We start from the raw sequence: 17,636 nt of genomic DNA, 5'->3' as shown, positions 1-17,636 counted from the left end.
CCCTGACTTCAAACTATACTACAAAGTTTCAGTAATCAAATCAGCATGGTACTGGCACAAAAACAGAAATATAGATCAATGAAACAGGATAGAAAGCCCATAAATAAATGCACACACCAACGGTCAATTAATCTACAACAAACGAGGCAAGAATATACAATGGAGAAAAGACAGTCTCTTCAATAAGTGGTGCTGGGAAAACTGGACAGCTACATGTAAAAGAATGAAATTAGAACACTCCCTAACACCATACACAAAAATAAGCTCAAAATGGATTAAAGACCTAAATGTAAAACTGGACACTATAAAACTCTTAAAGGAAAACATAGGAAGAACACTCTTTTACATAAATCACAACAAGATCTTTTTTGACCCACCTCCTAGAGTAATGGAAATAAAAACAAAAATAAACAAGTGCGAACTAATGAATCTTAAAAGCTTTTTCACAGCAAAGGAAACCATAAACAAGACGAAAAGACAACTGTCAGAATGGGATAAAATATTTGCAAACGAATCAACGGACAAAGGATTAATCTCCAAAATATACAAACAGCTCATGGAGCTCAAAATCAAAAAAGCAAACAACCCAATCAAAAAATGGGATGAAGACCTAAACAGACATTTCTCCAAAGAAGACATACAGATGGCCAAGAGGCACATGAAAAGATACTCAACATCACTAATTATTAGAGAAATGCAAATCAAAACTACAATGAGGTATCACCTCACACCAGTTAGAATCATCAGAAAATCTACAAACAGAAAATGCTGGAGAGGGAGTGGAGAAAAGAGAACCCTCTTGCTTTGTTGGTGGGAATGTAAATTGATACAGCCACTATGGAGAATAGTATGGAGGTTCCTCAGAAAACTAAATATAGAGCTACCAGATGACACAGCAATCCCACTACTGGGCATATACCCAGAGAGAGCTATAATTTAAAAAGACACATGCACCCCAATATTCATTGCAGCACTATTTACAATAGCTAGGTCATGGAAGCAACCTAAATGCCCATCGACGAATGGATAAAGAAGATGTGGTACATATATACAATGGAATATTACTCAGCCATTAAAAGGAATGAAATTGGGTCATTTGTAAAGACGTGGATGGATCTAGAGACTGTCATACACAGTGAAGTAAGTCAGAAAGAGAAAAACAAGTATCGTATATTAACACATATATGTGGAATCTAGAAAAATGGTACAGATGACCTGGTTTGCAAGGCAGAAATAGAGACACAGATGTAGAGAACAAACGTATGTACACCAAGGGGGGAAAGCGGGAGGGGGTGGTGGTGGTTGGATGAATTGGGAGATTGGGATTGACATATATACACTAATATGTATAAAACAGATAACTAATAAGAACCTGCTATAAAAATAAGCAAATTAAATTTAAAAAATATTAACATGAAATATGAATGGATTAAACAATACAGTCAGATGGCAGGGATTTTCAGACTAAATTAAAAAACGAGATCCAACTATATGCTGTTGATGAGAGACACACTTTAGATTCAAAGAAACAAAGAGGATGAAAGTAAAGGAATGGAAGAAGATATACCATGTAAATAACAACCATAAGAGCACTAAAGCAGCTATACTAATATCAGACAAAACAGACTTCAAAACAAAAGAAAATGTTACTAGAGATAAAGAAGGATATTTTGTAATGATAAAAAAGGCTAATCCATCAGGAAGATATAACAATTATAAACATATATGGACCTAACAACAGAGCCCCAAAATACATGAAGCAAAAGTCAACAATATTGAATGGAGAGGTACATAATTAAACAATGATATTTGGGGATGTCAGTGTCCCACTTTCAATAATGCATATTACAACTAGGCAGAGCATCAAAAAGGATACAGAAGATTTGAACAACACTATGAACCTACTAACCTAACAGACAACTACACCACACTGCACCAGATAACAGCAGACTACACATTCTTCTAGAATGGAACACATTCTAGGCCTTAAAAAGCCTCAGTTGACTTAACAGGATTGAAATCATACAAAATATGTTCTCTCCTTACATGGAAATAAATTAGAAGTCAAGAACAAAAAGAAGTTATTTGGAAATTAAACAACACACTCCTAAATAACCAACAGGTCAAAGAATAAATCACAAGGGAAATTAGAAAATACCTTGAGCTGAATGAAAAGGAAAACAAAACATACCAAAACTTATTGGATGGAACTAAAGCAATGGTTAGGGGAAATATCCTAGCCATAAACAGCAATATTAAAAAAGATCTCAACCTTTCATCTTAGGGGGGAAAAAAAGCCAGCACACTAAACCTAAAGCAAGCACAGAGGGGAAAAGTCATAAAGATTACAGTGGAAATAAATGGAATAGAATACTTAAAAAAACAATAGAGAAAATCACGAAAACCAAAAATTGGTTCACTGAAAAGATCCAACAAATTGACAAAACTTTAGCTAGCTAGACTAACCAAGAAGAGAAAAGACTCAAATTACTAAAATCAGGAATCAAATAGGGGTGACATCACTACTGACATTTGGAGAAAGACTATTCATAAATCTCTTGTATAAATCTCTTAATCTCTCCAAATTTCCATTTCCTTATCTGTACAAGATGAAGTTGATCGATATCATTTTTTAAACTCTAAGCAGATGAATCATTTTTTTCAAACAAAATCTTAAAAGGACATACTACATAGGAAACTGATTAAAGCCTAATTTCTCTGAAGCAAGATGGGGATCTTGGAGAAGTGTGAATAAGTCTCCTCCTCTTAAAGGAGATTCTGAAGCTCTTCTGGCAGAACCTAAGGGTACCACAGAACACAGTTTCTTAATTTCTGAACTAGATGACCTGTAAGGGTTCTTACAGCTATAAAGTGTTATCTATAGTAAATTATCTTATTAAAATTTCTACTATACAATTTGTTATATTTCCACAAGATGGTGCTAATACATTCCATTTTCCATTAAAACATGTCTTCTATATGATCATTTTTACAGTTAATAATTTTATCATAGTCTATGATCATATAATACCCTTAACTTTTCAAAGTACTATTGTATTACTTATGTTATCTTCATTACAAGCCACCTACACAAATAATGTTGCACTAATTTTTCAGATGATGAAAAGTGACCCAAGGTCACACAGTTGATTAGTAACAGATTTTCTAATGCTAGCTCTGTGCTCTTTCCCTAGATCACACTGCCTGATTACAGATAATATTGTCAAAATCTCAAGGTCTCAGGCTGAGACAGAAGCAAAAATAAAGCAATGAATATTAAGTAGCATTAAAACTGATACAAACTGCCCTTGGGCTCATATACTGAACCGTTAATATTTGTGCATATAAATACATTTATGTATATTTCCTTTGTTGTTTCCCTTCTTATTAGAAGACCTCTGGTGTCACATATTCCTATACAACCATAGTAAAGGCTAAATACTGATAAATAAAAATACCTCATTAATACTGTCCTTATTGTAAACATAACTACTTTTTAAAACCGTCATAGAAATTACATAATCTGGGTTTACTAACTCTAAGCACTATAAATTTAGAAACTAACACTATAATTTTTGTTAAATTCTCCTCTTTCGATTCCGTAAGAGATACAAAAAGTTTTATAGAACAGGAAAGAAACACACTTCTCTTCCCACTTGAGGATACTACATCTAACATAAAAACTATCCCCAACTACTAAGAAACAACTCACATTAGCTGCCAACTAAGACAGGCTTTAGATTCGTTTTAGAGAAATTTAAAATGGTGTTAGAAAAGGAGCTAAAAAATTACTCCTCCTCTAACATACTACATACCCAATTATTTATTCACATCCAAAAGTCTAGCAACATTAAGTTTAGGTTGCGTGTGTGTGTGTGTGTGTGTTTTTAAGAAAATACGAAATGAGACCTTATGGTCTCAGAAGGATGCTAAAGAAATCATGCTTTCTTTGGATGCTGAGAGGAGAAAAGCAACCCAGGCCTCTCAAACAAGGAGCTGAGAAATATTCTCATTTTTGGTAACCTACAAAGGCCTCTCCTCTTCAGAAATTTATAAGCACTTAGTCTCTGACACGTAGGTTAAGGCAGCAGGGTCATTTAAATTTCAGTTATTAAGATCAATATTAGATTATTTTTTACAAAACACTTTGAGGGTTTTATCCAATTCTTCAGGATTCTATCCAATTCAAATGTTTTCTGTCATTTTCCCAATTTATTTCACTGTCTCTACTACAAGAGGTCACCAATTAGGAATTTTCCTGTGTATAGTTTTGGGCTCAGTTTCATTTCACTAACCTTCTTTATTTACTATACGTTTTGTAAAAACTCAACTCCTTAAATCTTCCAAATACATGTCAAGGATTCTCACGTTTTCCTTGTCGTTTAATATATTAAGAGTTTTTAAAAACTATTTTTGAAAAAAGATAAAAAGAACAGAGTAAAATGTTAATACTAAGCATTTATGAGTGTGGGATTACAGGGGACTTTTACTTTCCATATTACTTTTTCTGCGACATTTAAATTTTTATATTTAGCACATATAACTGCTTTAATCAGCAAAGAAGTTTTTTTTGTTGTTTTTTGGGGTTTTTTTTGCGGTACGCAGGCCTCTCACTGCCGTGGCCTCTCCCATTGCGGAGCACAGGCTCTGGACATGCAGGCTCAGCGGCCATGGCTCACGGGCCCAGCCACTCCGCGGCATGTGGGATCTTCCCGAAACAGGGCACGAACACGTGTCCCCTGCATCGGCAGGCAGACTCTCAACCACTGCGCCACCAGGGAAACCCAGCAAATAAGTTTTTATAAATTAATTCTATTTATTTATTTTTAATTTGGCCACTCAGCGTGGCATGTGGGATCTCAGTTCCTGACCAGGGATCGACCCCATGCTCACTGTACCGGAAGTGCAGAGTCTTAACCAATGGACCACCAGGGAAGTCCCCAATCAGCAAAGAAGTTTTAAACATTATTTTTACTATATCCATGGGTATTACCCTTTCATTTTGATTCTTCGCTCCCAAATTTAATTTGCCGTAATTAGAAAATAGGTCTTATAGCAAAAGGGGAAAAGTAAGGCTCCCCAAGTGTTTACCAGCCAGTAGCTCCAAGGAACACAGGAGTGAATTAGAAAGAACTACTAGAAATCAAGGAAAAATCATCCTTGATAAAGAATATGATTAAGGTGGGACTTCCTGGTGGTGCAGTGGTTAAGAATCCGCCTGCCAATGCAGGGGACACGGGTTTGAGCCCTGGTCCAGGAAGATCCTACATGTCGCGGAGCAACTAAGCCCGTGTGCCACAACTACTGAGCCCACGTGCCACAACTACTGAAGCTCACGTGCCTAGAGCCCGTGCTCCACAACAAAAGAAGCCAGTGCAATGAGAAGCCTACGCACCGCAAGGAAGAGCAGTCCCCGCTCACCGCAACTAGAGAAAGCCCACGTGCAGCAATGAAGACCCAACGCAGCCTAAAATAAATAAGTTTTTTAAAATAAATTAAAAATAAATAAATAAATTCTATCATGATTAAAAAAAAGAATATGACTAAGATATGGGGATGAGGACATTCTTCTCCCAGGGGAAAAATAATCTCCAAAGTCTTTACAGTAAATCAGTGTAATTGCAAAGCCTTTTGAGTTGGACTCATTTCTATTGTTTGGTTTACAGTACTTCTTGTATAATGCTAATTAGTTAGAGCGCAATTTCTGTAAACCTTTTCTAAAAAGCCAAGTTCAGCAAAATATATGTCCAAATTGTTAGATAGGACTTTAAAAGACTAAACACTAAATTTAAATTCTACCAGGGCAACTGAGAGGCCACTAACAAATCCCCTAGAGTGCCGAAGAAAGTTCTATATCAAGAGTCTCTTCCCACCTACTTATTCTTGCCTCTGCCAGGAGCAGACAGAGGAGCTCAGTATAGCAAGAATTACAAAAGGGGAGAAAAAGAAAAACTGTACTTTATTAAACAAGAAAACCTCTTAAACATATTTCCAAAGCTCGTTTCAAAGATCTGAAATTTTATATTCTATGGAGTCCTAACTGAATTTGTCATTTGAATACACTGAGGCAGGTACCTTGACGCCAACAGTAAAGTAAGGTTAAGGATTCCCAATTTCACTCAGAATTATAGCGGCCCTTCTTAATCTGTGGCATCTCTAATAAGGGTACATAATCAAAAAAGTGTGTCAGAGGGACTTCCCTGGTGGCGCAATGGTTAAGAGTCCGCCTGCCAATGCAGGGGACACGGGTTCGATCCCCAGTCCAGGAAGATCCCACATGCCATGGAGTAGCTAAGCCCGTGAGCCACAACTACTGAGCCTGTGCTCTAGAGCCCACAAGCCACAACTACTGAGCCTGCGTGCCACAACTACTGAAGCCTGCGTGCCTAGAGCCCGTGCTCCGCAACAAGAGAAGCCACCACAATGTGAATCCTGCGCACCGCAACGAAGAGTCGCCCCCGCTGGCTGCAACTAGAGAAAGCCTGCATGCAGCAATGAAGACCCAAAGCAGCCAAAAATAAATAAATTTTTTAAAAATCCCCCCCCGGAAAAAAATGTGGCAGAAATCAAGGAAAGCAGCAGCTGTTTATGAAGTTTTCTTAGCAAAAGAAAAGGCAAGAGGGAGACAAAGACTGACCAAGGTCCTAAACTGAGATCTGTTAACAAGAACTGAGAGAAAGAAAAGAGCTTTATAAGCAATACCCACTACCACCCTTTATGTTCTAGGCTTCGACTTCAACAAAATTCTAATATAATACAGCAATTTTGGTATCTTATCATTTGTGAAAAAATGAGGGGTTTCCCTTTTAGACTGAATGGGTATTTCCAAATTGTATGTAACCACTAGCTTAAGATATCCACTGTTCTCAAAAGAGTTAAGCCTGTAGAAAGTACACTCACCTTCCATGCCCTCCTTCTAGTACAAAACCTACAGAGAAAGGTGCTTAATTAGCAGCTATTCATTCCTGCTTGTATCACCAACTGCTCCCAACAGTTTTCTCAACACACAGATAATTAAAGCACAAAGAAGAACTGCCCCCAAGAATGGCAGTATATGATAAAAAGATGTGGGTGTCTGTCTTTCTAATATTTTTACCTGGGAAGTCAACAAGTAATCTGCGTTTGATTTCACTGTGATAAATTTTAGAATATACTAGTGAAGCAGTCACATTAGTGCCCATTTGCGGTAAATAGCAAACACATCACCTAGCAATAGCAGCAGCTACTGCCATATATTGAGCAGTTTCTATTTCCCAAGCATGTTACTAAACACTCTACAATATATGCATCATCGTATTTAATCTCTAGAATAATTCTAAAAAGTAGGTATCACAATGTCGATAATTATTTTTGCCTCTTTTTAAATACATTAAAATATAACCCTTTTCAAGGCATTTGACAATACTTCACTAAGTTATTTTTATATCCCCAAGAGATGTGGAAAAATAATCTGGCAGAAAGATTAAAATAATATATAATAACTAGGGCTAGAATTCAAGTCCTTCCTGTTTTTCCCAATCTCATTCTAGTGACAAGAATACAAAAAGAATCAAAAATATAGTGGTGCTCTATAAATTTGTTATTATCTAAATATGACTGTGGGTCAAATAATGTTCCTAATAATACAGACACTAAACAGAGTAAAAATCTGATATAGTCAGCTTATGATATAAATATCAGTCATGCTCTATCACTGTCATATTTTCCTTCTCTACGGTTTTCTAAAAAAGATGATGACAGATAAGAGATCAACAATCCATGGCATATACGATAATAACCTACATTTATGCCACTTCAAGCCTCAGCCTACTCTTATAAGCAGTTGCTAGAGAGCATTCATGTTTATGTCCATTCTGGCATAAACTACAGGCTCATCTCCATAGTCTTAAGCTTCCAGAAGCCATCCATGGCACCACAGTATCCTTTTTCCTCTTTTTTTTTGTCCTTCCCATTCCTGTCTCCTTGGCATACTAATCTTTTGATAGGTTGATGCCATAACCTTTGTGATTGCTGCTCCCCTAAATACTGCCAAATCCTGGAATAGAACTCACTCAATTCACTTTACAAAAAGGTTGTTCATTTAAAGGAAACTTGTTGTAAACCTATGCTAAACTAGCTAGCTCCTTTGGTATATTTTTAATAATTCAATTGATAAATGTGATTTATAATAAACATTTCAGGTATATTCCACTTGTATGAAACATTCTAAATTGAGACAAGTATATCTCTTGTAACTGCATAAGCCTGCTCTGTCAGGCATAGTTCGTTACAGAGTTTGATCAATCTTTGAGCTCTAAAAAGTCTTTTACATAAACAAGTTATTTGCATAAGTATTTTATTAGAGATATATACACCTATGAGTACTATAATCTTAATGACCATATTTCTATTTATTTCATTAATGGTAAATGTAATTTTCACAATAGTTAGACTAATCAAGAGAATATCTCCAAATAACTAGAACTAACCCCATACTCAAAGAAGGGAAACATTTAGGAATTGATTTGCTATATTTTACTCCATAATCGTCTGATATTCAAAAGACTTGGGACTTCCCTGGTGGTGCAGTGGTTAAGAATCCACCTGCCAATGCAGGGGACACAGGTTCGAGCCCTGGTCCGGGAAGATCCCACATGCCGCAGAGCAACTAAGCCCATGCGCCACAACTACTGAGCCTGCACTCTAGAGCCCACGAGCCACAACTTACTGAAGCCCGCACACCTAGAGCCCGTGCTCTGCAACAAGAGAAGCCACTGCAATGAGAGGCCCGCGCACTGCAAAGAAGAGTAGCCCCCACTCGCCACAACTAGAGAAAGTCCATGCGCAGCAACGAAGACCCAACATAGCCAAAAATTAATTAATTAATTAATTTAAAAGGAAAAGAAAATTCGAAGCACTTTATGTGACATCTCCAGAAAAATAGATTTTTCACAGAAATTCACTAGCAATTACTGAGTATCTACTATTATGTCAGGACCTGTACTGGGCATAGGTATTCAGTGAAACACAGGATTCTTGCATATAGTTGCTATGTTTTTGCACTATTCCCTGGTATTTCCAGATTCAACACAACAGTACAAATCTTAGTGTAGTTCTAAGCGTATAGTAAGTGCTTAATATATACTTACTTAACTGATATTAAAATACCAAGATTCTCTTAAGACTAATAATTTTAGGTGATCCTACTATTTACCCACCTGCCCTTATACTCTGGGGTTAGCAGACAGCAATACATACCAAAGCAAAAAATAAGGATTTCCATATTCTTGATGAAGGTACACAGGAGGAATGGAGGGAGAACATGCTTTTATGTTATTAACAATAGAATACATTTTTCTATCAACTGGCAACATATAAGAATAATAAACAATACATGTTAAAGGAGTGACTAAATTTAGCATGTTGACTTTTGAAATCAGAAAATGTTTAAACTGCCAAAGTACCCTATAGTAAGTATTAACTGAACTCTATGATAATAATCGTTAATTTATATTCATTATTTTTTTATATTACCTGAGCCAGAAAGAACTTTCTTCATATTTATTCTGCTTGTAGGCTTCTATTCCAAAGCTATAACAGAGAATATGAAGATATCCGCTCTACAATATTAAAAAAAAAAACAAGATACGTCAGATTCATGATTCTCTTAACGTTAAAAAAAATCTATAGCATTTCAGAGTCTTTAAGACATACTTAAGTGTTCTGTACATCAAAATAACCCATTCATCCTTATCAAAACCTCTCAATTTATATAAAGAGGAGCTAAAAAATATTCAGGGTGTGGCATTAGTTACCTATGGAAAGGTAATACAATACATTACTAAAAGGTCCTTTGTAACAGGAAATGGGAAAACTAATCATTGCCCAGCAAAAGAGCAGGCTAAAATGCCTCTGTAGGTTGCCAGATTCAGTAAAAGGCATTAGAAAAGGGTATATTCAAAGAAAACAAAATCACCACTGAGGGGGGCAAAAAAATGAATGAATACCTTTCAAAATTAAGACAACTTTAAAAAACGTGAAATGTGTCCAAAGCACTATCTAGTCATAAGACTTATTTAGAAAGTTAATTTAATGGATCTCTTGATAACAACAAAAATTTTCTTTACGTAAATTACCACTGAGATGAAGGTAGGAACGAGTATGTGAATGACGCCATAGGAAAATACTCTTACAGATTAATCAGCATCTCAGTCGCTGTGTGAATGTCATATCGTACAGAATTTTCATTCATCAAAGTACTGGGAAATGGCATAAAAGAAAAAAAACTTAATTCTAATAATTTACCCAAATATCCCATCACTATTTATAGAAACCATCTATCCAGAAACTGATTATATCCATATAAAGGAGTCCTTTATAAGTTTAACCTGAGTAAGACTACAGAAGCAGATCCTCAATTAAGAATCCAAGATCTGAGGGAAGTTATTCATAAGTAATGTGTAAAGAGCTGTCTTGCTTCAAAAAAGTTGCCCTTTGAATTACAGTACAGTACATTCAGAAAGTAGAAGTTCAATATGCATGCCTGAGCACATCAGACCTACTGCATATTTGAATCTAAAATAAAGAACAGTCTTGGTAATGTGGGTCTGGCAAGAATCCAGAAGTATTTAAATGCATTCTCGACATTTCAGCAGAAAAATTTCAGCAGAAAAAGCTTAACTCTACATGCCCCAGATCCCATAGGTTCACACAGGGCTACACCAGTTATGTAGCTATACTGGAATAATGCAGCTTATACCCACTTGCTGTAGAGAGGCTTGCAACTAACTTACACAGAGAAAAATGGAAAGTAAAACTTTTGATGAACATTTAAATGTACTGAGTCTTTATTCAATTTCCTCAGTGTTTTTTTTCTTCCCTCACAATCCCTTCAAGCGTACTTACATTATATACTACTTCCTAAGGGAGAAAAGAATACAAAACAATAAACTTATAAGACCAAAGTTACAAAATACTAAGATATCTTTCAAGAGACCTGTACAATATTTTCAATGTAATGACAGAAAAAAAATCTTTTAACTACCCGTACTGCTCCGTTCACTCATTCATTTATATATTCAATGATAAATATTTACTAAGCATGTCTTATCTATTAGGTACTATTTTAGGCCTTAGAGACATATCAGTGAACAAAGCAGACAAAAATCTCTGTCCTCATGAAACATTTCTAATGGGGTATTTAGTACTAAGATTTATACAAATATCTCTTTAAAAAATATGTTCCTGGCCTTCCATGGAGTGGTAACATCTCATTTTGCAAGTAATACACAGTGGCAAAAAAACACAAAGAAGGTAGATCTGTAAGTCTGTTGTATATTGGTCATATAGAAACGGACTTATGGGACTAGAACTCATGGAATCTCTAGAAACTCCAGCCACTGCTACATCTACTGGCCCAGAAATAAAAGATCCAACCGAATACCTAATTTACAATACCACGATGAGACTATATAGATGATTTTTAAAACTCAGTTAGATACTGCAGCTGAAAATGAGTTTGATCACTAACTTCTGAGTTCAGTATGAGGCTTCTTAAAAAAATATTAATTTATTTATTAGGCTGTGCTGGGTCTTAGCTGCAGCACGCGGGATCTTCGTTGAGGTGTGCAGGACCTTTAGTTATGGCATGTGGGATCTTTTAGTTGCGGCATGCGGGCTCTTAGTTGTGGCATGAGGGATCTGTTGATAGTTCCCTGACCAGGGATTGAACCCGTGCCCGCTGCATTGGGAGCACGGAATCTTAACCACTGGACCACCAGGGAAGTCCCCTTTTTATTTTTAATTAACTAGATAATTTCATTTTTTGTGAATTACTTTATAAATTAGGTTGTTAAAATTCAGAAAAAGCAAACCTATTATTTTTTTAGTTCCAAGTTATTTTTCTTTGTGATTTTGCTGTCTTTTAAACATTTATAGATCATGTATTTTTACATTTTGTTCAATTATAATTGTGTAACAATAATTGAATGATAATTGCCTGCCTTTCTTCCTTAATGGCTTTAAGACGTTTACCTTCCAATCCTCCCTTACTCAGCTTTCTCTAATCCTCAGATGTCTCAGTAATAATAAACAATAGGTCATTCGTTATTTCTCCTGGTGCTCTAAGATACAATTTTCCAAACACTTTATTTCTCTGCCTCTGAACAATACAGCATTACCTTCTGCCATCATGTCAACACCTTAAGTAATTCCTAATCTAGTTTTGGGATACAGGAAGGATGTCTCAGAAATAAGAGAGCTGGCTTATTTAATTCATTAATTCTTTTTAAGTGAATAACACTACAGTTAGCTCCTCTCCAACCTTTATCCGATCATTTCCTCTCATTATAAGATTTCTTGCCCTGGATTTTCAGGTCCTGTCTAAACCTTAAGCCCATCAAAAGCACACTAAATAATTTCATTGACCTTTAGAATGAAAATCATGAGTTTTCTAACAGTATAGTTTTATCAATCACTTTCTAAACAATATACAAACTCTTAACTCTGAACTTCAAGGTCCTTTACTGGTAGCCCCATCCTAACGAAGGCATAGTTAATAATTACTTTTCTGTTACATATCCTTGATCCTCTAATTCAGTCCTTTCCCCTCTCTTTACATTTACGTTTCCCTTTATCATCTCTAACTCTGTGCAACATACCAAACGTTTTCTTTCCCTAAACACCAGCTATGAGTCTCCTTTCGTATCTTTCAATATGCAATTCAATGTCCATTTACTCTACAAAGCATATTAAAGAAAGGTGTCCATCCTCTAGTAATTTATAATGTGAAATAGACAGCAACAGAGCTAGAGACAAAAGAAAGATGGTAAAAACATGCAAATGCAAACAATCCAAGAAACTTTACAGATGAAATTATTAGAATTAATAAGAGTTCAGAGAAGTTGCTGGATATTAAATAAACATTTTAAAGCAACTGCTTTTAAATGCAACCAATGACAAACAAATAAAAATGTAAACTCTAAGATATCACTTATGACAGCAAGTTGACTGAAATATCTTTATACAGAAAATTACAAAACTATGTTGAAATACATTAAAGAAGACTATATAAATTAGGACATATCACATTCATTGATAAGAAGACTCAACATTATAAAGACAGTGATACTCTCCAAATTAATTATAAATCAAATGCCATTTCAATCAAAATTTCAATAGTTTTTCACCAAACTTGACAAGGTGACTCTATAAGGAATATAGAAGAGTAAAAGGCCCAGAACAGCTAAAACAACACTGAAGAAGAATAAAGTAAAAGGACTTATGCTATCAAGACTATACTGAGTTAAATAATGCCCTCCTCCCAAAATTCATGTCCATCTGGAACCAGTGAACTTTACCTTATTTGGAAATAGGGTCTTTGCAGTATAATCAAGGTGAGGTAATACTGGATTAGGGTGCATCCTAAATCCATAATGACTGTCCTTACAAAAACAGAACTCAAAAATAATATAGATAAAATGTAATTCTAAAAATGTTCATCTAACCCACAGGAAGTTGGGAAAAAGTAGACAGGAAACAAAAAGCAGAGAAAACAAACAAAAAAGCCAGCATCACATTCCTGTTAAAGATGTCAGACTGAGCACACACAACTACCTCTGCTCTCTCCTAACACCCCAGTAAAACGATAGTAAAAGAAGAAAAGTTTTTAATTGTGGTAAAAAGCATGTAACGAAATGTACCATCTTAACCATTTTTAAGTGTAGAATTTAGTAGTGTTAACTATATTCATATTGTTGTGCAACAGATCTCCAGAACTTTTTCATCTTGTAAAACTGAAACTCTTTACCCATTGAACAATAACCCTTCATTTGCCCCTCCCTAAACCACTGGCAATCACCATTCTACTTTCTGTTTCTGTGAGTTTGACTACTTTAAATACCTGGTATAGCTTACCATTCCCCCTCCCCATATCCTCAAGTCCATTCTCTAGTAGGTCTGTGTCTTTATTCCTGTCTTACCCCTAAGCTGGTACAAAGCGAGAGAGAGGCATGGACATATATACACTACCAAACGTAAGGTAGATAGCTAGTGGGAAGCAGCTGCATAGCACAGGGAGATCAGCTGGGTGCTTTGTGACGGCCTGGAGGGGTGGGATAGGGAGGGTGGGAGGGAGGGAGATGCAAGAGGGAAGAGATATGGGAACATATGTATATGTATAACTGATTCACTTTGTTATAAAGCAGAAACTAACACACCATTGTAAAGCAATTATACTCCAATAAAGATGTAAAAAAAAATACCTCGTATAAGGGAAATCATAAAATATTTGGCTTTTTGTGACTGACTTATTTCATTTAGTATAGCACTCTCAAGGCTCACCCATGTTGTAGCAGTTGACAGGATTTCTTTCCTTTTAAGACTGAATAATATTTCAATGTATGTGTATACTACCTTTCCTCTTTAATCCATTCATTTGTCAATGGACATCTGTGTCGCTTCCACCTCTTAACTACTGTGAATAATGCTGTAATGAACATGGGTGTGCAAATATTTCTTCAAGAACCTGCTTTCATTTCTTTTGGACATATACCCAGAATGGGATTGCTGTATTACACACTAATTCTATTTCTTAATTTTCTGAGGAACTGTCATACTGTTTTCCATAACATCTACATCATTTTACATTCTCAGCAAGTGTATGAGGGTTCCAATTTCTCCACATCCTCATCAACACCTGTTATTTTGTTGTTTTGGCCATCCTAATGAGTGTGAAGCAATATCTCATTGTGGGGACTTCCCTGGTGGTCTACTGGGTAAGATTCCACACTCCCAATGCAGGGGGCCCAGGTTCAATCCCTGGTTGGGGAACTAGATCGCGCATGCATGCCGCAACTAAGACCCGGCCGCTGCCAAAATAAATAAATAGATAAAGGCTGACTGCAACTTAGAGTAAAGGAGACAAAGAACACAGTCTTAAAAAAATAGTTTAGAAAAGTCACTAAACAAACAAAAAAGTACAAACCACAGCAAGAACAACAAACTGTGAGTAGTGGGAAAAATCTAACTTCCAAAGTTACTACATTATAATATTGAAAACGTCCACTTTTTAACAACAAAAAAATAAGACATACAAAGAAGCAAAAAAGTATGGTCCTTTCACAAGAAGAAAAGAAGGAAGGGAGGGAGAGAGGGAGGGAGGGAGGGAGAGAGGGAGGGAGGGAGGAAGAAAGGGAGAGACGGAGGGAGGGAGGGAGGGAGGGAGGGAGGGAGGGAGGGAGGAAGGAAGGAAGGAAGGAAGGAAGGAAGGAAGGAAGGAAGGAAGGAAGGAAGGAAGGAAGGAAAGAAAACTGTCCCTAAGAAAGCACAGATACTGGACATAAAAGACAAAGGCTTCTTTTTTTTTTTTAATCCACGCTGCGTGGCTTGCAGGATCTTAGTTCCCCAACCGGGGATGGAACCCAGGTCCCAGCAGGGAAAGCACCGAGTCAGTCTTAACCACTGGATCACCAGGGAATTCCAAAGATAAAGACTTTAAATCAACTGTCTTAAATATGCTCAATGAGCTAAAGCAATTCATGGAAAAAGAACTAAATGAAACAAGGATAAAAATGTCTTACCAAATAGAGGATATCAATAAAGATATAGAAATTACATATATAAGAAAAGAAATTCTGGAGGTGGAATGTACAATAATTGAAATTAAGAATTCACCACAGGGTTTCAAAAAAAGATTAGATCAGAAAGAAGAATCAACAAACCTGAAAGTAAGATCAATAGAAATTATTCAGTTTGAGGAGCAGAAAGAAAAAAGAATGAAGAACAATGAACAGAGCCTGAGACCCATGAGACAACAACAATGTATGTAAAATCAGAGTCCCTGAAGGAGAGAAGACAGAGAAAAAAGCAGAAAGAATACTCAAAGAAATATTGGCCCAAAACTTCCACATGTGATAAAAAGATACAAATCTGCAAGTCCAAGAAGCTAAACAAATTTTAAATAGAATAAACACAAAGGTATCCAGGACTTCCCTGGTGGCTCAGTGGTTAAGAATCCACCTGCCGGGGCTTCCCTGATGGCGCAGTGGTTGAGAGTCCACCTGCCAATGCAGGGGACGCAGGTTCGTGCCCCAGTCCAGGAGGATCCCACATGCCGTGGAGCGGCTGGGCCTGTGAGCCATGGCTGCTGAACCTGCACATCCGGAGCCTGTTATCCGCAACGGGAAGGGCCACAACAGTGAGAGGCCCACGTACTGCAAAAAAAAAAAAAAAAAAAAAAGAGAGAAAGAATCCGCCTGCCAATGCAGGGGACTCGGGTTCAAGCCCTGGTCCGGGAAGATCCCACATGCCGCAAAGCAACTAAGCCCATGCGTCACAACTACTGAGCCTGTGCTCTAGAGCCTGCAAGCCACAACTACTGAGCCCACGTGCCACAACTACTGAAGCCCTTGCGCCTAGAGCCCGTGTTCTACAACAAGAGAAGCCACCACAATGAAGAGTAGCCCCTGCTTGCTGCAACTAGAGAAAGCCCACACACAGCAATGAAGACCCAACGCAGCCAAAATTAAATAAATAAATTTATTAAAAACAAACAACAAAAAGAGATATCCACACTGAGACACATTATAATCAAACCATCAGAAGACAAAGAATCTTGAAGGCAACAAGCAAGATGCACTTAGTCATGTACAAGCGATCCTCAAACTTCAGCTGATTTCCCATACAAGCCAGAACGCAGTGAAATGACATATTTAAAGTGATGAAAAAACAACTTTCAACCAAAATTTCTCTATGTGGCAAAACTATCCTTTCAGAAATGAAGGAGAAATTAAGACATTCTCATATACACAAAAGTTGAGAGAGTTTGTCTCTAGTAGACCTGTTCTACAATGCTAAATAGAATTTTTCAGGCTGAAATAAAAGCATGCTAGGTAGTAATGCAAATAAATACAAATAAGGGTAAAGGTAACTAGGTAAATATAAAAGTCAGAGTTATTGTATTTTTGGTTCATAACTCCTCTTTTTTTTTCTATACGATTTAAAGGAAAAATACACTTAAAAATAAGTATAGGGCTTCCCTGGTGGCTCAGCGGTTGAGAGTCCGCCTGCCGATACAGGGGACACGGGTTCGTGTCCCGGTCCGGGAAGATTCCCACATGCCGTGGAGCAGCTGGGCCCATGAGCCATGGCCGCTGAGCCTGCGCGTCTGGAGCCTGTGCTCCACAACGGGAGAGGCCACAACAGTGAGAGGCCCGCATACCGCAAAAAAAAAAAAAGTATAAGTCTATGCTAATGGGCACATAATATACAAATATGTAATTTGTAAATGGAGATGTATAGCAGCAGACTTTTTGTATGATGTTGAAGCTAATAGGTATTGATTCAAACTGGATTCTTACAAGTTTATGACGTTAATTATATTTTTCAGAATAACCAGCAAGAAAGTAACTGAAACATATGGTGAAAAAGGTATGAGAAGGAAATCAAAATGGAATACTAGATAAAAGCAATTAAACAAAAAAGAAGGTAGTAGTGGAGGGAATGAGGAAGAAAAAGATATAAGACACATATATAGGTATATAGAAAACAAACAGGAAAATGGCAGAAGACCTTTCTTATCAGTAATTACATGTAATTTAACTCTCCAATTAAAAGGCAGAGATTGGCAGATTGGCTAAATTTTTTTTTTAAACACACCA

The 17,636-nt window shown here is 36.7% G+C and overlaps 1 protein-coding gene across 2 annotated transcripts in view; it reads right to left on the bottom strand.

The window, feature by feature from the left end:
• The window catches only part of TEX11 (testis expressed 11), a 358,129-nt gene that overhangs the window by 227,994 nt on the left and 112,499 nt on the right, over positions 1-17,636 (bottom strand). For both annotated transcript variants that reach the window (XM_022561047.2, XM_089904417.1), the window contains exon 8: positions 9,514-9,599. In XM_022561047.2, coding sequence (XP_022416755.1) covers positions 9,514-9,599 — 86 coding nt within the window. The remainder of the gene's footprint in view (positions 1-9,513; positions 9,600-17,636) is intronic.

The sequence above is a fragment of the Delphinapterus leucas genome, chromosome X (assembly GCF_059928025.1).
Source record: "Delphinapterus leucas isolate spDelLeu-1000000601 "Yukka" chromosome X, BTC_Dleu_Yukka2, whole genome shotgun sequence".
NCBI classification, from domain to species: Eukaryota; Metazoa; Chordata; class Mammalia; order Artiodactyla; family Monodontidae; genus Delphinapterus; species Delphinapterus leucas.
Note: the sequence above shows the minus strand (reverse complement) of the source record. Positions and strands in the feature narration are given on the sequence as shown.